Source organism: Diabrotica virgifera, chromosome 9 (genome assembly GCF_917563875.1).
Source record: "Diabrotica virgifera virgifera chromosome 9, PGI_DIABVI_V3a".
NCBI lineage: Eukaryota > Metazoa > Arthropoda > Insecta > Coleoptera > Chrysomelidae > Diabrotica > Diabrotica virgifera.
In genome coordinates, this window is record NC_065451.1 from 37,315,557 (window position 1) to 37,339,997 (window position 24,441).

Here is a 24,441-nt window from a genome sequence, read left to right on the forward strand (position 1 = left end):
ATTTTAACTATTTTTTAAAATTAGAATATAATAAAAACTTTCTGATAAACGTTAATTTGTTTATAACTATTTTTTTTAAACATTTAAAGATTATGCAAAAAAATAAAAAATTTATATAATGTCGACAAAATGTTAAATAGGCATCTCATCTTTATAGGATTTCAAAGTTTGATCAGTGTATCATAATTATTTTGGTTATTATTGCGACCGTAAATTATTAATTACCAATTGAATTGTTGCTAAAATATTCGTTCAATTTTTACCAGCTTCTGGAACTATAATTCAATCCAAGAAGGCTTTTAAGTCACCAAATTATTTAATTATTGGTAGATAATTACTTATCTAAAACTTTATTTGAAAATTAAAGATTTTGTTGGGAAAACCCGGATTTTCCGAGGAAAATTTTCGTCGAAGCAGATCGGAAAAACACATCTCTACGCAGAATTTAATTGCGGTGAATTTTTATTTGAGTGTTTTTTTTGTAAAGTTAAAATCTTCGGAGTTATAGAGCAATAATTGAAAAAAACACGATTTTCGGGCGCCATTTTGTTTATAAAACAGTAGCACACTATCTGCGGACTTTGTATACCTATATTATTAATATATAGGATCTTATAATTCGATTCCAGCAATTAAATTGCTGGTAAATAACTTTTCCCAAAAATGGCCTATTCTCCGATAATCAGCCCAGACTAAAATGAATTTTCTTATGCACAAAATTTTTTACCGAAGATCAATTTAGTTCAAAAAATTGCCTGACACTCTCGAATCGAATGCAAAAAGTTGCATGACGATTCATCTTACTGCACAAAAGTCCTAAGTTTTGGGCTTTTTAGTGTTTCGTTCACTTCGTTGCTTTGTCTAATAATCTGGTTATAGCCCAAGAATCCGGTTGTAAGCGTACTTCTGTCTGCAGAGTACTAAAATATTACAAATCTCATCCCTACAAATCTCCCTGGAGTTTTGTAAGATCATGACTGAGAAACTAAATAGTAATCCAGACTTTGTGTAATATATTTGTTTTTAGAATGAATGTTTTTTCTCTAAATGGTACCATAAATCGCCACAGTTTTACAGTAACATCAGTTTTAACATATCATTGTTAGTCCTTTACACCGTACAAGTTATTTACAAAATACGTGCTGCCCTCTTTGTGACAGTATTAAAATTATAATATACAGTTTTATATACGCACGGCGTGCGGAAAAATTTTCTTTCACGCACGCCGTGCGGGAAAGTGCAACTTTCGGAAACGAAATGCGTGTGTGAAAGTGGCTCTTTTAGCACGGCCGTAGAAAAATAATTTATAAGTATTTGGTATTGTTAAGAACCATTTTATTACTGCAAACAAAAAGTATAAAACTTATCACAATCATATTACACTTTAAAACTGTATTTTGACTTACCTGAATTTTTTCCTTAAGTAAACTGGCTATAGAATTAACAGAAGTGATCGAATTAGATGGGGAACCTCCCAGCTCTGTATCTTCTGGCGGTTTTAACATTCTGGGACTAAGTACCGATTTCCTCCTTACACTACGTGGGTAGCTACTGTAAAAGTAAATAAATAAATGACCTTTCTTAACCGCTATGCATTTTACATCCGCCAATATTTGTCTTTTTTCGAAAGTCTCTGATCTTCCGAAGGAACAAGTCAGACTGAGACAATGAATTAAATTAAGTAACAAGAAAGTGTTGTTATAGGAGGATGTGATTATTCTTTATTTAATAATGTTTAAGCCATTGGCGGAGTAGTAACCTAAACAACGAAAGTTGTAATAAAATAAAAAATCAATGGGAAAATCCCAATAGTTGGCTGTATACCATAGTTTAAAAACCAATACAGAAGTAAAAACTTCGAGATGTATTCTGGTATAAAATCGTTTATTTAAAACTATAAAATGTCATCGATTGCAGAACGTTTTCGTTCTAAACAGAACATCTTCAGTGCCTAGAATGAAGTATTTCCACGTTAGTTTAAAGCAAAAGGTTAAAAATGTGACTGTTAAAATGAAAAATGTGGGAATACTTACATCCTGCCGAGTATTTTGAAACTAGCACACTGTAAATAGTGTTAACATCAGCATATATGGTTTACATAATGTAATATGTTAAAATGTTATGACTACAAGTCGATGTTAATGGATAAAGTGGAACACATGCTAAAAGGGTGCCATGGTTCCCTGCTCGAAGATGCTAGGTACTTGCCAATAGGGCTTTTCATCGATTGTCATTTGTTTCGAGCTTCTGTCATGTGTCACATAATACTAATATATCTACTTCATACGTCTTTGGTTTGTGTCATGATATATACCAATAACGTATGTCGTAGATATATTAATATTATGTGACACATGACAGAAGCTCGAAACAAATGACTGTGAATGAAAAGCCCTATTCAATGGGCACAGACCAACTGAGAAATTATGAAGTGGATATACAATTTGACAAGGGTGACATGACATGACAAGATAAAGCCAATTTTTGGTTAAAGTTTCATTTGATTTTGGATTTTTTAATAAAATGCGAAGGTTTGTCTGCAAAAATAATTTAAATTATTTGAATAATAAAATCTACTGTAAAGTTTAAATTAGCAACTCTCTATTCCAGAATAACTTATAGATTCATTAAATTTAATGCAGATTTAATAGTTGTGGTTTAAGTTGTGACGTCATCGGATGTGAAATGACGAGATGAAAGTTGAGTTTTGTTGAAACAAGGAAATACACTACATAATAAAAGATAATTAGACTTGCGTTGAAAAACAAAGCTAAACAAGCCGAAAAAACCAGAATTTAAGAGTATTTTTATGTGATGAAATGTTGGTTGCCTAACAAGGCAAGCAGGCAACAGGTTGAAGGTAAACGGTAGAATATTGCGAGAAAACAGTATATATACAAAAGGTGTCTATTTATTGTGTTAAATTTATTATTATACTATTGTAATGAATAATTATGTCTGTTAAAAGTTGGAAAATAGTTGTTAACAAAATTAAATAACTAAAGATTACTGTTAGTGAGGTAGATATATGTGTGAAGGATATGATTGTATATAGTATTGTGAAATGAATGAAAGTATGTAATAATATAATAAAATTAAACTATGTGACATAAAGTCTAATTCATCTTTATGTAGTTTTGAAAGGACTGAATGAATTGGAAGTAATGTATCTTGATAGTCTACCAACGTAGAATAGTGAATAAAATAATTAGAATGAGAGCTACCAATATAGGTCAAATTGTGGGTTGGTGTCTGGACAGACTATCAAGATACATTACTTCCAATTCATTCAGTCCTTTCAAAACTACATAAAGATGAATTACGCCCGGTTTCATAATCAGTTAAAGTGGACTTTAAGTTTTAAGTTGGTACCCTTGTCAATGCAATTCATATGGGTAAATGTCAACGTTAAAGTGAACTTTAGTTAATGTTCACTTTAAGTTGATTATGAAACCGGGCGTTAGACTTTATGTCACATAGTTTAATTTTATTATATTATTACATACTTTCATTCATTTCACAATACTATATACAATCATATCCTTCACACATATATCTACCTCACTAACAGTAATCTTTAGTTATTTAATTTTGTTAACAACTATTTTCCAACTTTTAACAGACATAATTATTCATTACAATAGTATAATCAGGGGCGTCATTTAATAGGGGGCAGGGGGGGCATTTGCCCCCCCCTGGCCCTGAAAATTACTGAAATTTACAAAAAATAGATCAATTTTGTATCATGTTTGCATATAAATGTATTGTATATATAATGCTTGCCCCCCCCTATCAAAATTTCAAATGACGCTCCTGAGTATAATAATAAATTTAACACAATAAATAGACACCTTTTGTATATATACTGTTTTCTCGCAATATTCTACCGTTTACCTTCAACCTGTTGCCTGCTTGCCTTGTTAGGCAACCAACATTTCATCACATAAAAATACTCTTAAATTCTGGTTTTTTCGGCTTGTTTAGCTTTGTTTTTCCACGCAAGTCTAATTATCTTTTATTATGTAGTGTATTTCCTTGTTTCAACAAAACTCAACTTTCATCTCGTCATTTCACATCCGATGACGTCACAACTTAAACCACGTAATATATCTGCATTAAATTTAATGAATCTATAAGTTATTCTGGAATAGAGAGTTGCTAATTTAAACTTTACAGTAGATTTTATTATTCAAATAATTTAAATTATTTTTGCAGACAAACCTTCGCATTTTATTAAAAAATCCAAAATCAAATGAAACTTTAACCAAAAATTGGCTTTATCTTGTCATGTCATGTCACCCTTGTCAAATTGTATATCCACTTCATAATTTCTCAGTTGGTCTGTGTCCATTGAATTGGCAAGTACCTAGCATCTTCGAGCAGGGAACCATGGCACCCTTTTAGCATGTGTTCCACTTTATCCATTAACATCGACTTGTAGTCATAACATTTTAACATATTACATTATGTAAACCATATATGATGATGTTAACACTATTTACAGTGTGCTAGTTTCAAAATACTCGGCAGGATGTAAGTATTCCCACATTTTTCATTTTAACAGTCACATTTTTAACCTTTTGCTTTAAACTAACGTAGAAATACTTCATTCTAGGCACTGAAGATGTTCTGTTTAGAACGAAAACGTTCTGCAATAGATGACATTTTATAGTTTTAAATAAACGATTTTATACCAGAATACATCTCGAAGTTTTTACTTCTGTATTGGTTTGTAATAAAATATACCAATAAAATAATTTTTGATAAGAAGACATTGATTGATGACAAGTAATTTATTATCACGGTATCACTGATATTTAGGTCTCGATTTTTTTCTAAAAATACACTGTCTCAGTTTTCATCAAAATTATTCGATTAATCTTGCTAATACCGATAATATCGACAATAAAACTAAATTTTAAAACACCTAGTACGAGGTGAGGCAAATATTAAGAGTCCAATTTAACAACGAAGATCCGACCAGTGTTTGATGCATCAGCTAAAGATGGTAACGGTAATTCTCTTAATGATTTACTGGAAAAGGGTCCAAATCTAATTGAGCTAATAATACCTTTAATTTTGAAGTTCAGGTTACATAAAATTGGGGTAACGTCAGACATAGTGAAGGCGTTTTTGCAGATAAGCATTTCAGAGAAAGATAGGGATTTTTTACATATGAAAAAAGAGAAATAAAAATATTTAGACCTTGTAGAGTAGTTTTTGGGCTAAAGCAAAGTCCGTTTCTTTTAGCAGCAACAGTTAATTTGCATTTAGAAAAGGAAAAAACACACAAGAAATTACATTATTGTTTTACACTTGTATTTACGCTTACAATTACACTATTGCCCCAGTGTTTTTTTTGGTAATTTTATACAGAATTATTGCTAAAATCTGAGAGCTCCTAGAATCACCCCCAAACTGAGAGTTTTTTTACGCTGACGACCTTGGTATCGCCGTAAATGGGAAAACTCTCACACAAGTAGAAATTTTGTTTCATGATACATAATAACAATAAGTTTCATGACAACATTTGTCATGAAACAAGTGAAAGAGAAGTTGATAGAATATAACAAACCTGCATATATTTGCTTCGTAGACCTAACGAAAGCATTTGACAGACTTAGCGATATAATAAAGCAAAAATGGATACCGGCCAACATTGTTGAAGTCATAAAACAAATGAACAATAACAACACGACATAAATTAAAACAAACGACACCACTACGGCCAACGTACCAACACCAGGAGGAATCAGGCAGGGAGACAGCTTCAGTCCATTTCTATTCAATATGCTAATGGATGAAATAATAGAAGATGTGGAATCGCTACAACTAGGATACAGACTCGACCACAGTAAAATCAGTATAGTGTGCTATACGGATGATGCAGCCCTGATTGCAGAGGACGAGGATGACCTACAAAGACAACTTTGTCAATTCTATCAAGCATGTCGACGACTCAACATGAACATATCCACGCAGAAAACAAAATGCATTACCATTGCGAAAGACCCAATTCCAACCAAAGAGGCTAAATATGATGTCAACTACTACAAACCAAACAAAACCAAACCCTAATGAAATCCAAGAATATGCATCCCATCTCAACAACCAGTTATCACATGTAAAACTGAATGTATCTTGGGAGGGACAGTGCTTGGAACATACTGATGGGCCAAATATCTCGGGGCATACTAGATCGGTCACTAACATATAAATTCCACTGTCAGAGTACAATACAAAAGGTTACTACGAGAAACAATCTTCTTCGGAAACTTGTACGAAGAAAGCTAGTATGGTGCAAACCCACAGATCTTAAAGTCAAGAGCTGAAGCCTTATGTTTCTTAGCAGCGGAATATGCTTGTCGCATCTGGGGTAGATCTAGATACGCTTAAGTCACCACAATATTAAATAAAACACGTAGAATAACTACAGGCTTTATAAAACTACCCCTATATCCCTAATGTACCGGGCAGCTGGATTCGCATCACCAGAAGATCGTAGATGCGCCTCGCTACAATATGGGGGTCCACCCGAAAATCCCGACAGCCAAAATCCCGACAGCCACAATTCCGACGGCCAAAATCCCGACACGCCAGAATCCCGACAGGCCAAAATCCCGACAGGCCAGAATCCCGACAGGTTTGATAAGTTTCTTTTTAACATATAATTCATTTATGTCTTGTTTTTTGTTTATGGCCATCTGTTTACTAAACAAAAGTATTTTGTATTAAAATTATTAAACAAAAAACGGAATTTTTACTTATGCGAGGATTGTTGCATGTCGGGATTTTGGCCTGTCGGGATTTTGGCCTGTCGGGATTCTGGCGTGTCGGGATTTTGGCGTGTCGGTGTTTTGGCCGTCAGGATTTTGGCTGTCGGGATTTTGGCTATTGGGTTTTTATCTGTCGGGATTTTGGGCGGCACCGAATATGGGGAAGTTCGGACAAACTTTAGATGAAAGGCATGACAATTTAAAAAAAAATGTTTGATTTTTGAAATCTTTGAAATTTATAAAACAATTTTTTATGCAATTTTCGTACTATTATGCCAACTTTTCGTAATATTATTTATAAAATGTTTTGCCAACTTTTATTCATTTATTAATAGCAAAGAGAACTGAAATTTTTCTTGCCATGTCATTAGAACTATCTGAAGACGCCGTGTTATAAAAATTCATATTGGATATAATTTTTCATACAACTTCTTTTCTATAATTTCTCTTAAAAGCAGAAATTATTCTTTGAAATAACTCAAGTTGTATGGGCGATCAAGAAATGGATTGTTACATTATACAACTTATGGCTCAACAATTTGTGGTCAGAGCAGTATCAACAAATAACATACCGTTTCTATCTTTTTCTGCCATTCTCTTGTGAAATTCAATAAGCCTGAGAAAACTAATAAGTATTTTTGAAAAATTTAAACGCAGAATGAAAGATTACGTTATTAGCGAGGGCCGAAAGTCCCTGAGAACTTCTATAATGTTTATTTTAATAAGTTACAGGAGTGAAAAACTAAGAGAAAATTTAGTGTTATTTTTAATTTCAAATATCTCATTAAAAATAAATTTTTTATTTATTCTAAGGGACTTTAGGCCCTCGGTAATAATTTAGTCTTTCATTTTGAGTTTAGATTTTTCAAAAATATTTATTGGTTTTTTCAGGCTTCGAAAAAAATGAACACAATGTCCGTGGTAATATTTTCCAAATCTATCTTTGTCATACAACGCACTCAGTCGAATAGAATATTGTCAGGATAATGTCAGTCAGACACTGACAATCAGTGACAATTTTAAATATTTGACATGAATCGGGAATATTTTGAGTTGTTGATTAAATAATATTGATATATAGTGTATTTGATAAAAAATAATTGATTTAAGACGTGAACTTTTTAAAAACTTATTTATTGTGTATTATTTAGGGAAGATAGAAGCAGAGAATACATCAAGATATATTCTGTGATCCAAGTATTTTGTTATTATTAACGACGTTCTACACTCTACACCTTCGTTGCGGGGTGTGCCTCTCAGAGGAAAGGGGGAAACTTATATGCAAGCGAAACAGTATTTTCGAAACAGTATTTTCACTTTTATTTAATAATGGTTCGGTAAACAATCCTCATTTTTTAATATGTTATTCCTTACAAAAAACCTTTAGTTTAGGCACAAATAATTAAAAATCGCAAATTTGGGTCAAAAGTTATTAATTTTTAAGAGCGAAACAGTTTTTCGAAACAGTATTTTCACTTTTATTTAATAATGGTACGGTAAACAATCCTCATTTTTTAATATGTTATTCCTTACAAAAAAACCTTTAATTTAAGCACAAATAATTAAAAATCTTAAATTTGGGTCAAAGGTTATTAACTTTTTAAGAATTCCCATAAGAGCCCATGTTAAAACTTAACTTTGAACCTTAATAGTAATTAAACGGCACGGTAAAACAATTTTTAAAAAATCAAGTCTTAATTTTTTTAAGTAAACTATAACATACTAAAATTTCATGCAAATCCTTAATTCTTTGCCGAAGGTGTAGAACGTCGCTTTTCTTTTTAAACGCTTTTCTTTAGTTCAATCGTTTGGGTAAAATATTTAGACGTTAATTTGACTGCCTTTTCTTCAATGAAAATGAATGAAAATTTGCAGACATATTTATGCAATCGCGGAAACAATATACGAATAGTCAACAAAAAAAATTTGTTTATGTTTATTAATTGTTTAAATAAAAAAAACAAACGATTTTAATGGAAAATGCTTAAATTTGCTTGTTTTTACAATGTAGAATTTACGTTATATTTACAATATTTACGTTATTCTTCATAAATAAATAATAAAGTTTCAAATTTTATGCCGATTCCGACTACTTTTCATGTTTGTACATCATGTTTATAAACATCCTAAGCGGCGACGATTTTGAACGCTCGTATCTTTGTTTATATAAACATCGGCGCTTATTCGTGTTAAATTTCAATACGATATGAAACAAAACTTCAGCCAAAACCCGAAATAAAAACATTCGTGTTTTTAACGTAGTCTTAGAAAACCCACCGGTAGAAACGTTTCGTGCTACAATTACCATTAGAATTCGTAATTCGTAAGAAATTAACAGGGTCTACACCGTGCAATAGTAAAACTCAGATGGAAAGACTACGAAAACTGTAATAGGTGTAAATCATGATTTTGATTGTATGAAGAAATTACAGAAAATGTACAATGTATGTATCAAATAATGTTGAAATAAATGCAAAAAATGTGTCTATCATATACATCCTTTTTTTGCACATGACGATATATTTTAATGTTTGAAAAGTGTAAGACTGAAAAAGTAAAAAATACAAAAATATCAAAAAAATTTTTTAAGAAACGCTTTTCTTTAGTTACGAGTAACTAAAATTAAAAATATAAAAAAGTCATCTAAAAAGCAAAAAATAAAAAAATTCAAACTCAAAGGAATATTCGAAAAAAAATGTTAGACAGATTAAATATACAAAAATCTCACACATTCGTTAAAAAACTGAAAAAAATCTAACACATTCGCTAAAGAAAAGCGTGGGGCGAGAAAAGTAAAAAAGTATCTATCCTCAAACAGTTTATTCAATGAAGACGCGCCCCACGCTTTTCTTTAACGAATGTGTTAGATTTTTTCAATTTTTTAACGAATGTGTGAGCTTTTTGTATATCTTATCTGTCTAACAGTTTTTTCTAATAATCCTAAGAGTTTAAATTTTTTTTTATTTTTTGCGTTTTAGTTGATTATTTTATAATATTTTTAATTTTAGGCACTCGTAACTAAAGAAAAGCGTTTCTTAATTTTTTTTCATATTTTTTTATTTAATAATAAGAAGTGGTAACTAGGATTACAGAATTAGAATTACTGGCACAACAATTGCCATCTGCAGAACAGAACCATCCATTGGTCGCTTTGTAATTCATATTACCCAAATTTTCGGCTATTTCTTTAGCTTTTTATTAAAATTGGACAGCACTAATAAAAATTATTAAAATTTTATTTATAAAAACTTTTACCACAAAATGGGAACATTTTGGACCCTCTTGTCAGTAAACTCCTCTGCTAATGCCTGTTCGACGTCTGAATCTTTCCCATTGAGTTTTCGTTTTTGGTTAAAATGGCAGATTTTTTGCTTCATTATCAGAAAATGAAAATATTCAGCCGCCAAATAAAAAGATCAGAAATAAATTAACACCAACAGAAACCGAAAAAGCCCAAACACATAGTGAACAAGTAATTGGACTTCGTAAGTCCTAGGTTTTCACCCAAAGTAATCAAAAGGAGAACTGGAAGTCGATATTTGAACGCTTCGTGTAACTTTGCGTCGATCGATATACGATTTGACTAATTTTGAGTCATTTTGACAAAACTTTGGGTCATCATTGTTTAAACAGGAATGAATTCAAAACAGGAACTAAAGATTAAAACTCAACTTTTCAATACGCTTCGATTGATGTGTTACATGTACTATTTCTGCGACTATAACGGCACTTCTGGTTAAAACTTTTTAAGCGGAAATGATATAAAACGTTGCTAAGGCACGTCGAATGATATATCGCTTATACTATTTGGGTGACTTTAGAACAGTCCATACGGTTGCAACTCTAAACCGGAAGTCTGATGTCAAATTTATCATCTTTAGTACCATCCTTGGGTTATAAGCTTTCATTCGACACCTCTTTTCTCATTCTATCTGTATTAATAATGGAGGAGTTGTATTCGCGGACGGAAAGATAGATGAACAGACAGTCATGAAACCGGAAGTATATATTTGTTCTCTTCTTGCGAAGTAGCGTCGAATAATATATCACGTGTACTATTCCGGTGACTTTAAAACAGTACTTCTGGTCGCATTTCTAAAACCGGAAGTTCTAGGTCATGTTTCGCTTCGCACATTTAATACCATCCTTGGATTATAAGCTTTCATTCGACACCTCAATTGTTATTCTACCTGGTATAATGACGGAGGAGTTATATTCACAGTCGGACGGACAGACGGACAGACAGCCTAGGTCAAATTTCTCACATTTAGTATCATCCTTGTATTATAAGCTTTCATTTGACACCTTATTTGTCATTCCACCTGGTATAATGACGGAGGAGTTATATTCGCAGTCGGACGGACAGAGAGACAGACAGCCTAGGTCAAATTTCTCACATTTAGTGGCATCCTTGCATTATAAGCTTTCATTTGACACCTCATTTGTCATTCTAGCTGGTATATTGACGGAGGAGTTGTGATTGCAGACAAACAGACAGACAGACAGACAGACGGACAGACGGACGTGGATAATTCAAAGTTTTCACATTTTTTCAAAATTGGGTGAAAACAAAAAGGCATTTTCCGACGAAGAATCATCAAATTGGGAAAGTGAAACAGGATTGCATAATGACGATGAATGACGGAATAATTCATTGTATTATGTTGTGACGACATTGGAAAACATTTATTTGTGGTAGGTATTTTTATTTGTGTGGTTTACTGTAGATTTAGTTTTTTTATATTGCCTTTGCTGGAAATTACTTTTACTTCAACTATTAAACTAAATGTCGGCTCTCATTACCGACATGCTGGGGCAATAGGAGTAAAATCCTTTTAGTTTTTTTAATATCTAGGCCTGGATCCCGCGTACCAAAAAAAGTTTATTAATAGCAAGCTGAAAATTTGTTAATAGCTTAACTGTGTCTCGTCGGACAAACTTTGATGTATAGGAGCACTGGAACATGGGAAGTTTTAATTGTGGAACAGAGTAACAATTTGGAACGTCAGACTACGAAAACATTCCATGTATTTTGTCGGACAGAATTTCCAATTAATTTGTTGCCCTTTCATAAAACTCTCATGCAAAAATGAGAACTGGTATTTATTACCAACTGTGAATTTTAATGAGTCCGATACGTAGAAGATGTCAAATGACAGGGATTATGGCAGGTGATAAATATAAGTCTGATTTTTGCATGAGAGTTTAATGAAAGGGTAACAAATCAATTGGAATTTCTCTCCGACAAAATACATAGGACGTTTTCGTAGTCTGACGTTTCAAATTTTTAACCTGTTCCACAATTAAAACTTCCTCTGTTCCAGTGTTCTCGTACGTCAAAGTTTGTCCGACGAGACACCGTTAAGCTATTAATACATTTTCAGCTTGCTATTAATCAATTTTTTTTGGTACGCGGGATTCAGGCCTATTCTATTAGTTAGTTTTGTAAAATGTCACTATGTCATATAACAAGAATATGTATGTAAACCGTCTTATTAAAAAATCAATATTTAAATTTGTTTAAAGTCAGTATGATTAAAAAATATAGTTCCTTAGGCGGCTCCTCTTTCCCCTTCTATGGAAATTGGATAAAAAACCAGTGCAAACTCGTTACTCGGTGGTTTTTGGGGTAACTGATCACAATTACCATGACGGCGAGAGTCTTTGAGGCACCTGGTGCCCAGGAGAAGCCTCGTTTTCTGGAGTTTTATGGAAATTCGATACAGAATAATAGTCCAGTCGGGTTAGACTGTTAGACCAATAACAAGCCTAACATTGCATTAGGAGCTGCCCCAAATTTTATTTTTCTACTCTTAGGGGGAGTCAATAGTAGTGTAAGTTTAAAATCTCGACTCAATTCCGACGCTGCGTTAGTCGCCATCTTGATTTTAAACGAGAACCGTTTTTGCTCAATATCTCCCCCATTTTCAACTTTTTGACAAAAAGTATAAAAACCAAATTGTTGAAAATGTGATTTTCTATAATTTCTATTATTACAATTTTTTCGCGCGGTCGATATTTTCCAAGTTATGGCGACACATAGTGACTGTTAGAGAATGATTATTGGATTATCTCGTTTATTATTAGTTTTACGACAAAAATGTACCTATACAAAAATATACAGAATTAAATTCCACACAATTTTAATACCTGATTAATATTGTAGCAATTGTTTTTATTCAATATCTACGCCATTTTCCACTAAAATTGTTCCAAATATGATTTCATACAATTTATTTATAACAATTTTTTTCATGCGGAAGATATTTTCCGAGTTAAGTGGGAAAATAGTAAAAAGGGGTGGGGGGAACATAACTATTGAATTGAATCTTGTTTCCGAGCTGCTCCAAATTTTATAATTCTATTCATTAGGGGAGATCAATAGTAGTGTAAATTTAAAATCACGACTAAATTCCGCGGTTGCATTAGCCGCCATATTGATTTTAAGAGAGAACAGTTGTTGCTTAATATCTCCGCCATTTTCAACTTTTCGACAAAAACGGTACGAACTAAAATTATCAACAATGCAATTTTCTACAATTTATTTTGCAAAATTTTTTTATGCGGTCAGTATTTTCCGAATTAAGGGGGAAAATAGTGGAAGCGGAAGGGAAGCATAATTATTGAATTGTCTCATTTATTATCAATTTTATGACATAATTGTACCAAAATAAAGAGAAGTACATAAATAAAGAGAATTATATTTTATACAATTTTTGAAACTTCCAATGAAACACCAACCAAACTAAGTACATAAAAGATGTAAATAATAATTTATATATATTAAGTTCACTTAATTTTGTTAACTAGCTGGTTTTATTGGTTGAATTTGTCTGTCGATATTTTAAGTTTCATGTCAGCTAATATATTTTTATACTTCAACAATTTTTTATAAATTGTGGACCCTGTTGGGGGGGAATTTCCCCATCCCCCCTTGTAGACCAGCCACTGGTTTTCAGCCCTTACACGTTTTGTCGAAAAGTTGAAAATGGCGGAGATATTGAACAAAAACAATTGCTATAAAATCAATCTGGTCTTACGCTTGCACCTTTACCGCATAAGACTACCTTATTCATATACCCGCATATGCCCGCATACTCTTCATTTTTGTACAGATACGTATTTGTTGTAAAACTAATAATAAACGAGATAATTCCATAATTTAATAATTATGCTCTGTCACTATTTTTCCCCTATAATTTGGAAAATATCGACCGAACGAAAAAAATTATTATAAACGAAATTATAGAAAATCGAATTTTCAACAATTTCAGTTTTTACATTTTTGTCCAAAAGTTTAAAATGACGGAGATATTGAGCAAAATCGTTTCTCGTTTAAAATCAAGATGGCGGCCAACGCAACAGTGGAATTCAGTCGAGATTTTAAATTTACACTATTATTGACCCCCCCTAAAGATTAGAAAAATTAAATTTGGGGCAGCTCGTAATGCAAGGTCAAATGCTATCCCGACTGGGCTATAAGTGCAAACTCGTTACTTGAAGGTTTTTGGGGTCGCTAAACACAAATATTATGATGTTACGTTCTACAGTAATAGTCCTGTCGCCAGTGGGTACAACGGCTTCCTTAATTCAGATGGACTTAACCAAGTTTTTTTTTTATGTATTTTGACCTGTAAAACACGGATTTTTTGGGTAATAGTTGATCCGGATGTCGATAAGATTGTTATAAACAAAGAGCTTGAGGAATCACATAACAGCGATTTTTGGGACAACAAAACATTTTTTGTATTTCTTGGGTCATTCTAAGCAAAAAATGTTTTTACAAGTTTTTTCGTAGGATGCATAGTTTTCGACATAAACGCGATTGAACTTTCAAAAAATCGAAAAATTGCAATTTTTGAACCCGAATAACTTTTGGTTGAAAAATAAAATAGCAATTCTGCTTACCGCATTTGAAAGTTCAAGTCAAATTCTATCGGTTTTGATTAATTTCGGTTTTCAATGCATTTCTCATTTGAAATCGAACGAGTAGGCGCACATACAGACAATTTCTACGTAGATTACGTACATTAAAACGCATGCATTGGGCACGGGAAACACTATGTGTTTATAGCTTTGTTTAACAATAAAAAAATTAATTTTTTGCAATGCAAATAATTAAAACCGATATAATTTGACTTGAACTTTCAAATGTAATAAGCGGAATTGCTATTTTATTTTTTAATCAAAAGTTAGTCGGGTTCAAAAATTGCACTTTTGCAATTGCAAGACCATTTTTTGCTAAGAATCACCCAAAAAATAAAAAAACATGTTTTGTTTTGGGAAAAATCGCTGTTATGTATTTCCTCAAGTTCTTTGTTTATAACAATCTTATCGACATCCGGATCAACTGTTACCCAAAAAGTTCATGTTCTACGGGTCAAAATACATAAAAAAAACTTCGGTAAGTCTATCTGAATTAAGGAGGCCGTTGTACCCCCACTGGCGACAGGACTATAAATACATATTTAATTTTTATTATAAAATTTAATTTATTTATTATAAAAAACTACTTTGAAGAAATGTTTTATAATGCAATAATGTATTGTTTCGATAATGCGACGGGGTCTTGATCGGTCGTCTCATTTTCTGCGTCTATGGACTCATTTTCATATTTTTCGTTATTTGTGCAATTAACTCTGCACAATTTTTGTACCCGCTGCAATGCAATCCGTGTTTCCTGCATCCACATGAATTTCCACAATCGGTTTTCCACCCGCAAAACATCATAATGTTCATGCTATTTTGAAAGCATCATGAACATCCGTTCATGATGCTTCATGGACCAGGTAATTGTGTCATTTTTATGGAAACTAAAGTTTGTTCGTTAAAAAAATCCAGAAATCCATAATAAAATCCTTTATAAAAGTTATATTTTATTAAAATCCCTAAAAAGGGGCTACATCACAAAACGTTTTCGGAATAACAATTCTATCATCAGTGCGTTTTACAGAGTAAAGTACATGCCTGAGCCACCAAGCTTTGTGGGTAAAACCCTTTTAGATCCTATATAGTATTAAAAAGTTTACATTATTGTATTAAAATTTGCTTTCCACGTGCCTTGCGGGTCCAGATTATGTGATATTCAAAAATGGGAGAAACGTAGTAAAACTCCCAAAAGGGACCCCCAAAAAATCCCCAAGATTTTGTAGCACCACGTTTTGAAAAATATAGTTTTTAATAAAATACAGAAGATAAAGAAAAAATTAGAGCATCATTAAAAACATCTCCAAAAAAGTTCTACGCTTTTTACCAGAAAAAAATGCATTTTGAGGTTATGTACACTCAACGTACCTACGGGTCTAAAAAATAGACATGTTTTTTAGGCGAGCGACGAGCGACAGGCAACCCCAAAACGACCAAGTACTGACCACGGAGAGGTGAATGGATAATTTTAGACATACTGTATATTTTTTACGCTGCTGAAAAAGGAAATGAGATTTATTTTGAATTTCATGTGGGGGAACATTATCAAAATCGCAACTTTTTTTACGTTTACCTCCCTACAACTTTGTTCCGTTTAAATATTTTTTTCTGAAATTTTTACAGTATTTTTGAAGATAATATAATATATATATTTATTTATAACATTTATAATATATATTTATAACATTTTTGAAGACAACGGTAGCTGTTTCAAGCTTTAATTCTTATTCTGATAAAGGTTATGAATTTTTCAAAGGAAAAGGTGCGGATTTGTGCATTGCAAAGTTTAATCGCAAAAGTTGAGTGACGAAATTTAAAATTTAGCCTTTTAATCATGTTTATGTTAAAATAGAGAGTTCAAAGAACTTTTCTGGAAATTTTAGATCAAAATGTTTTATGGAAAAAAAATAATGCAACTTTTATTATCGACATTAGAAATCCCCAATATAACGGTTATTTTTCGAGATACTGACCATGGGTGATGAATGGCTAATCTTGGTCTTAGATTATGGTTTTGACCGTGATGAAAACGAAAATGAAATTTATTTTAAATTTTAGGTGGGGGAATATTGTCAAAATCGCAATTTTACCCTAAAAATAAAAACAAAGTGAAATCACGTTTTTTTGCGTTTAACCCGCTATACTACAACTCTGGTCCATTTTAAAAAATTTTTCTAAGGCTTGTACATTAGAGCTTTTTTAGGCTTTTAGTCTTATCCTAGTAAAAGTTATATTATGAATTATGAAATTTTTAAAGTACAAGGTGCAGATTCGTGAATTGCAAAGTTTAATCGCAAAAGTTGAGTGGCAAAATTTGAAATTTATCTTATTAATCACGTTTATGTTAAAACATGGAGTACAAAGAAGTTTTCTGAAAAGTTTTAGTTTTAAATGTTTTATATGATAAAAATGGTGCAACTTTTAATATAGACGTTATACACCCCCAAAATAAAGCATATTTTTCGAGATACTAACCATGGGCGGTGAATGGCTAATTTTGGTCTTATTTTATATTTTCGATGGTGCTGACAATGAAAAAGAGGTTTATTTTGAATTTTATGTGAGGGAACATTGTCAAAATCGCAATTTTAACCTAAAAATGAAAAAAAAAATGAAGTCACGAATTTTTACGTACCTCGCTACAGCTCTGTTCCATTTTAATATTTTTTTCTAAAATTTCTGCAGCATATATTTCTCACCATTGTGAAACTATGAAAGCAACTGTTGTCTTTCAGTCTTTTCTTCATAAAAGTTATGAATTTTAAAAAATCAGTAGTGCAGATTCGTGAATTGCAAAGTTAAATCGCAAAAATTAAGTAACAAAATTTAGAATTTATCTATTTGATTACGTTTATGTTAAACCATAAAGTTCAAAGAAGTTCTATCGGGAGTTTTAGATCTAGGTGTGTTATAGAAAAAATATGGTGCACTTTTAATTTTTAAGAAAAACGTGGTTTAATTTTTTTTATTTTTAGGGCAACATTGCGATTTTGACCATGTTCTACCACCTAAAATTCAAAATAAACCTGATTTTCGTTTTCAGAACCATTCGTATCTCGAAAAATTAGCGTTATTTTGGGGATTTATAACGTCGATTTTAAAAGTTGCACCATTTGTTTTCTATAAAACATTTTGATCCAAAACTTTCAAGAAAACTTCTTTGTACTCATATTAAAAAAAAAAATCAATTTAAAATCTACATTTCAAATTTTGCGATTAAACTTTGCAATTCACGAATCTGCACCTTGTACTTGAAAAGATTCATAATTTTTACTAGAATAAGACTAAAAGCTTAAAGCAGAAACTATTGTCTTGAAAAAAGTGAGCGATATATTATAGTGTACAAACGTAAGAAAAAAATATTAAAACGGACCAAAGTTGTAGCGAGCTAAACGCAAAAAAACGTGATTTCATTTTTTTTTTAATGTACAATTGCAATTTTGACAATATTCCCCCACCTAAAATTTAAAATAAATTTCATTTTCGTTTTCATCGTGGTCAAAAACATAATCTAAGACGAAAGATAAGCGTTATATTGGGGATTTCTAATGTCGACATTAAAAGTTGCACTATTTTTTTTCTATAAAACAGTTTGATCTAAAACTTACCAGAACCTCTCTATTTTAAGATAAACGTGATTAAGAAGCTAAATTTTAAACTTCGTCACACAACTTTTGCGCTTAAATTTTGCAATGCACAAATCCGCACATTTTCATTTGAAAAATTCATAACCTTTATCAGAATAAGAATTAAAGCCTGAAACAGGTACCGTTATCTTCAGAAATGTTAGAGCTATACACTGCAAAAAATTCAGAAAAAAATATTAAAATGGAACAGTTGTAGTGAGGTAAACTCAAAAAAACGTGATTTTTTTTTATTTTTGGGGTAAAATGGAGATTTTGACAATGTTCCCCCACATGAAAGTGAAAATAAACCTCATTTTCGTTTTCAGCACCGTCAAAAACATACAGTATGACTAAAATTGGCCATTCTCCTCTCCGTGGTCAGTATCTCGAGAAATAAGCGTTTTTTTTGGGGTGTCCCGCTCGTCTATTTTAAAAGCCTCAATTATGCGTGTGAGTTTTTGCATTTTTAAATTGATTATAATCCACCAAGAAAAAAGCAAAAACTGGCGATTATGGTAGTGGGGGACACTGTCTCTTATTTTTTAAGCACATAGGACGTAAAAAACTGGAAACAATTAAATTCTGGGAGTGAGACTTTGTGTATTTTAACTGGGGGTAGGTACCCATTTATCACTTTGAAGTACTTTTTCAAAAATTAATTTTCCTTGTTCAATAATTAACTTTTTATTTTATCATCACTTTAGTTCACAGGCATATTGCCTAAGGCTCTTACGAATCGAATGCAATAAGGTTCATTAAGATGCATCCAACTGCAAATATTTGGTAGGTTTTGGACTTTTTAGGCTTCGGCGGTAGTAGATCAAAGTCTAAAGAAAATTTATAACACAAAAATTATATGCCTTATATTTTATTATCTGTACTATTATTTCCACTACAAATAAATTATACCAGTTTATCCTGATAACTGAGTGTTTGGCCAAGAAGAAGTACTTATGGTGTTAATGACCGTTAAGACATCAAAACAAAAATTATTGGGCCCGTTGATTCATCGTAGGACTCTTGTACCGAGCTAAGCGATTTGACGATGCACTTGCAATCAAAAGCTATTACGATCGTCTAATCAATTTAATATGATAATTTTAGTCGAGGTCCCTGGTCTATCGTACTTGATTCAATTACATACATTTGAACTTTAAGTCGAATATGCACTCCAGCTGGTATACTACTGTATATTAATTGGTTAGTTCAAGCAAATAAGCAATTGTGACACTGATCCTCCAGGAAAGCGACAGTTATTTTGAGTAGTGTTAGTCCAGGCTATATGCTCGCCCCCGTTAGTTAAATTATTACCATTCGTTTTTATTGCACAAACTTACTCAACAAGAGGTCCTTATAACAAATCCACAGAAAATTGTTTAAACAATTTTTTTTAAACAAATTCAAAATATCATTTTTTTCAAATGATTTTCGGACAAATTTTTTTTTAGGTTTTTTGGGGCATTATGACCAAAAAAGGTCTCTTGTGAGTTTTCTCTAAAATTGATTGTTGTCGAGTTATACGTGATTCAAAATTTGAAAAACGCGAAAATGGCCATTTTTAAGGCTTAATAATTCGGTTAATGGTTATTTTCCTAACAAGTGCAGAAAGTCATTCTTTTCCGCACGCGACTGCAGTTTGCCGAACGACGCGAAGCGGGAGTTCGGCAAACAGTCGAGTGCGGAAAAGAGACTTTCTGCAAGAGTTAGGAACAATATTTTTTCTAAGAGTCTGTAAAAAATTACCAAATCTTAATAAATTAATTTAATTAATATGAAAATACATACACAAATTAATTCTTTGACAAGGTTGTCAAAACCAAACTTTCAATATAATTAGTTAGCATGACGACGATCTTGGTTTCCATGACGATGATTCAAAACGACTGTTATTGTCTACCGATTTGACTTTCGAATATTATCTCAAAATAATTTTATTTCATCGAATTGTCACGTTAATTTCATTAAAACAGGAACACAAGAAGATTTGAAATAAATTAGTAAATAATATCTAAATATTAGTTTATTGCATGTATTATAATTACTTTAAGGCCATATTAACATATCTAAATTAACACGCGTGCGGAAAAGTAAAAACCGCGTGCGGAAAAGTAACACGCGTGCGAAAAAGTAACACGCGTGCTGAAAAGTGAAACTTTCTAAACTAAAATGCGTGCGCGAAAGTAGACATTTTTGCACGGTCGTAGAAAAAAATTATTATGAAAGTCAGAAAGTGACTAAATCAAAGTTTAAAGCACCCTACAAGATCCTGAAGAAATTTTTGTCATTATTTTATTACTAAGCTGTTATTTTTAATTATTAACAATAAGCGAGTATTAGCCGGCCGGGCAGTCAATGGTGAGTGCGAAAGAGATGCACCATTCCGGCCCTCCAATGCTGCATCTCACCATTTGAGCATGCACCAAAAAGTCTTTTCACCATATCTCTTTTTGTATTATATGTAACTAGAATGTGTTATATATAGTGTGACCAACTCCAATTCAGTCGAATCCGGGACAAGGCTGAAAAAATACCAGAAATCCGGGACTTTTCAATGAAAATCGGGCCATTTTTTTTCAGAAGATAATAATTAAAATACAGAAACGAAAAAAAGTCCACCGTTTTAGTTTTCGTAGAACTATAATACCACGATATAAAATTCATGCGTTTTGGATGTGGTAGAGATAGTGCAAACACTCCTGACCACGGAGCTGCGCAAAGGCGGAGTCAAAATGTCAAAATTCACGGAAAGACAGAAAGGTTCTATTGTAGATACAGTGCGTTTCGCATGAAAGTGGGGACTAAACCAAATTTCGTCTACTGCGCTGTGGTCAGGAGTGTTTGCACTATCTCTAATGTGGTATTAGTATTACACTCTAGAAATTGTGCACTTTTTTTCGTCCCACCAATTCAATTTGATGTGAATTCTTAGAAGAATAACGTATTCAAAATTTCAAAAGACAATTTTACCAAAACGTTGAAAATTCGGATGGCCCGGAAGCCTTATCCGGGACGCCGGGACACGACTTCGGAATTCGGGCCATGTCCCGGACTTTTCGGGCTAGTTGGTCACACTAGTTATATAGTTTTTTCGTTAGATGCATAATTTTTAAGGTATTCGCAAAAATCCGTCGGAGAAGGTGTCATTTTTCAATGAAAATGGCAAATTTTCAATCACGATTTCAATCAAAAAGTACTGAGTTTTCAAAAACAAATATAGAACAGTGTTTGCTTAGAATTGGGTTCTCTAGCCACTTCCATGGTTATTTTGACAAAAAAATTTACATCCCCGAGAAGGGGTGGGAACCACCACCAAGATAAAAGCAGCATTGTATATAGGGTAGAGTTTAAATTAGGTGATAAGTAGAAGCTATTCCCAAAATTTCATTAAAAGGACACCGCACACATCTTATGGAAAATATAATGTCACTCAAATGAAATTAAATTTACATGAATAGATGCGTCCTGGAATTTCAATAATTTGATACCATTGCGCCAACTCTGTATTTTGATTAACAAGAGCGTAAATTAATAAAAATAAATCTAAAATTAAATAGGAATGTACGTGTGTCAAAGAAAGAAATAGGATCTTGTGATTCGCTTACTCCATAAATCTTTCTCGAGGGATTAAGGCAGAGGCTTACTCTTATCGTTTCCTATTATTATTGATAATAAAGTAGGTATAATTTGGTTAGTTGTACCGGCTCTAATCGGCTTAAGCTAGTGTAGTACATTCTTTCACGGTTTTTGCTGTAAATTTTAAAGAACCGCTTGGATTGACATGAAATTTGGCATACGCATAGCTAACATGTTAAAGAAAAAAAAGTGATATGGTGCCGATGTGTGCTTTTGCCCTGGGGGTGAGTTTCACCCCATCTGGGGGGTGAAAAAATATATGTCCAAGATAAGTCCCGAAATGGATAAATTGACTAATTTTAAGCAACTTTTGTTTTATAGAGTTTTTTCACCAAATCAATATATTCTGAGTTATTTGCAAGTGAATATGTTCATTTTTCAACAAAGTAAACACGTTTTTAGACGGTTTTTCGCAAATAAATAAAAACGTAAGCATTTTGTCGAAAAAACAATCTTAGCAAAACTATAGCCTATAAAAAAGTGAAAAAAAAAACGGTGTATATATTAGGTCTCTATACCTAGCAAAAGCAGAGTTAGAGCTAATGAAAAATAGGTTCATATTCGAAAAATTCCAAATAGAATAATTCAATGTGAAATATCCAAATAATAAAGCATTCTTTAGAAAAACACATTACAACTTTTTGAAAGTTACTTTTAAAAAAAGCTTTATTTCTGTTTTTATAAAAAAATTTCTAGCATCAAATGTAAGCAAGTTACGCTCAAAATAAAGTTGATCCCTTTTGTTTTGGCAAAAAAAAACAGGGAGATCACCTCCCAATTAGCAACTTAAATGAAATTAATCGTTACCTCTTCACAAGTTACTTTACTTATGTTGTATTTATATGATCTATAAGATAAGTTTCATCGATTCAAAGTGCTTATTTTTGAAAAAATTTGGTTTTAAAGTAAAATTTTTAAAAATTTTAATTTAGAAAAAAATCCTTTTTTTCAACATAACTTAAAATTTGTTAAAGATACCAAAAATCTTAAACGATCAAAAAGTCGGTCAACTTTACTTTTCTATATATTTTGTATTTATTTGTTTTTATGTAAGACAAAAATTTGTTAACATTCGGTGTTTCTAATTTTGCATACACTCGTGATAAGTGACTCGTTCAAGCCCTTTTAACTACAGCTCTTTCAAAAATAAAGACTTTGAACCAATGACACTTACACATCATATGATCAATACATACGCGAGTAAAAAACTTGTAAAGTAGTAACAATTAAGTTCATTTGAAATGCTAATTAGGGGGTGATTTTCCCGATTTCTTACCAAAAAAGGGACCAACTTTATTTTGAGCGTAACTTGTTTACTTTTGATTCTAAAATATTTTTTTAAAAAACAAAAATAATCATTTTTTAAACACTTTAAAAAAGTTAAAATGAGTTTTCCCCAAAAAAGTGCTTCGTTTTTTGGTTATGGCACGTAAAAATATTCGATTTGGAATTTGACGAATATGAACAACGAATGAGTAGATGCGTCATCTATTCATCTATGCATCTATTCATGTAAATTTTATTTCATTTAAGTGACATTATATTTTCCATAAGATGTGTGCGGTGTCCTTTATTTAGCAAGATTGAATTCGGAGGTAATATCCAGTTTTTGGTCTCATTGACTGGCGTATTATTCCTATTAGCCAATACAGATAACATAATTTCAATTAAGAGCGAATGTGCAAAATTTCGGGCCAATGCTTCTAAAATTCATTCATTTTTTTCGAATCCTAAGAAAAGTAATAGGTATATTTGAAAAATTTAAACGCAGAATACCATATTATGTACATTGTTACCGAGGGCCGAAAGTCCCTGAAAACTTCTATAATGTTTCTTTTAATAAGTTACAAGGGTGAAAAGAAGAGAAAGTTGAGTGTGATTATTAATTTCAAATATCTCATTAAAAAAAAAATCGTTCATTCTACGTTTAAATTTTTAACAAATACTCATTAGTTTTCTCAGGATTCGGAAAAAATGAAATTTTTCGCCTACGCTATTAAAATTTTAGCTTCCTTAATGTAATATTTAATATATTATAATGGAATTATATAATACATACGAGATATTTTGGAATTCTGGATCCTCAGGTTCCTCTTGAATCGTAGTATTAATTTTTTCAGTACTAGTGTCATAACCGTCGCCCTAAAAATGCAATTTTTTTTATAAATCTGTATTTATTTACAATCATTCCATTATAAACCGTTACCAAAATAATTATCAAACTTCAAACAATTAAACCAAGTACCACTGATAGCTAGACAAAAGATGAAAATAATCGGGTATAATATCACAAGAGAGTGAGAATAAATTGAAAATAATGCGACAGTTTTTTGAAAATTTGTTGTCTGGCAATACACGGCTTTTGCCCAATGACAACAAATTTGAGTAAAAATGAAGCATTATTTTCTTATTTATTCTTACTGTCGTGTGATATTCGTAAGATTATTTTTTAATACGTATACTAAGGATATTTTCTTAAA

At 31.9% G+C, this 24,441-nt stretch overlaps 1 protein-coding gene and 1 long non-coding RNA gene across 5 annotated transcripts in view; one reads left to right on the top strand and one right to left on the bottom strand.

The window, feature by feature from the left end:
- LOC126892435 (myogenesis-regulating glycosidase) overlaps positions 1-24,441 on the bottom strand; it is a 130,889-nt gene that overhangs the window by 32,243 nt on the left and 74,205 nt on the right. For all 4 annotated transcript variants that reach the window (XM_050661965.1, XM_050661963.1, XM_050661964.1 and 1 more), the window contains exons 3-4: positions 24,021-24,103; positions 1,407-1,551 (exon numbers count right to left, since the gene is read on the bottom strand). In XM_050661965.1, coding sequence (XP_050517922.1) covers positions 1,407-1,551; positions 24,021-24,103 — 228 coding nt within the window. The remainder of the gene's footprint in view (positions 1-1,406; positions 1,552-24,020; positions 24,104-24,441) is intronic.
- On the top strand, positions 4,336-4,770 carry LOC126892436 (uncharacterized). Its single transcript, XR_007700830.1, has 2 exons — positions 4,336-4,533; positions 4,616-4,770. It is a non-coding gene; the product is annotated as an uncharacterized LOC126892436 (long non-coding RNA).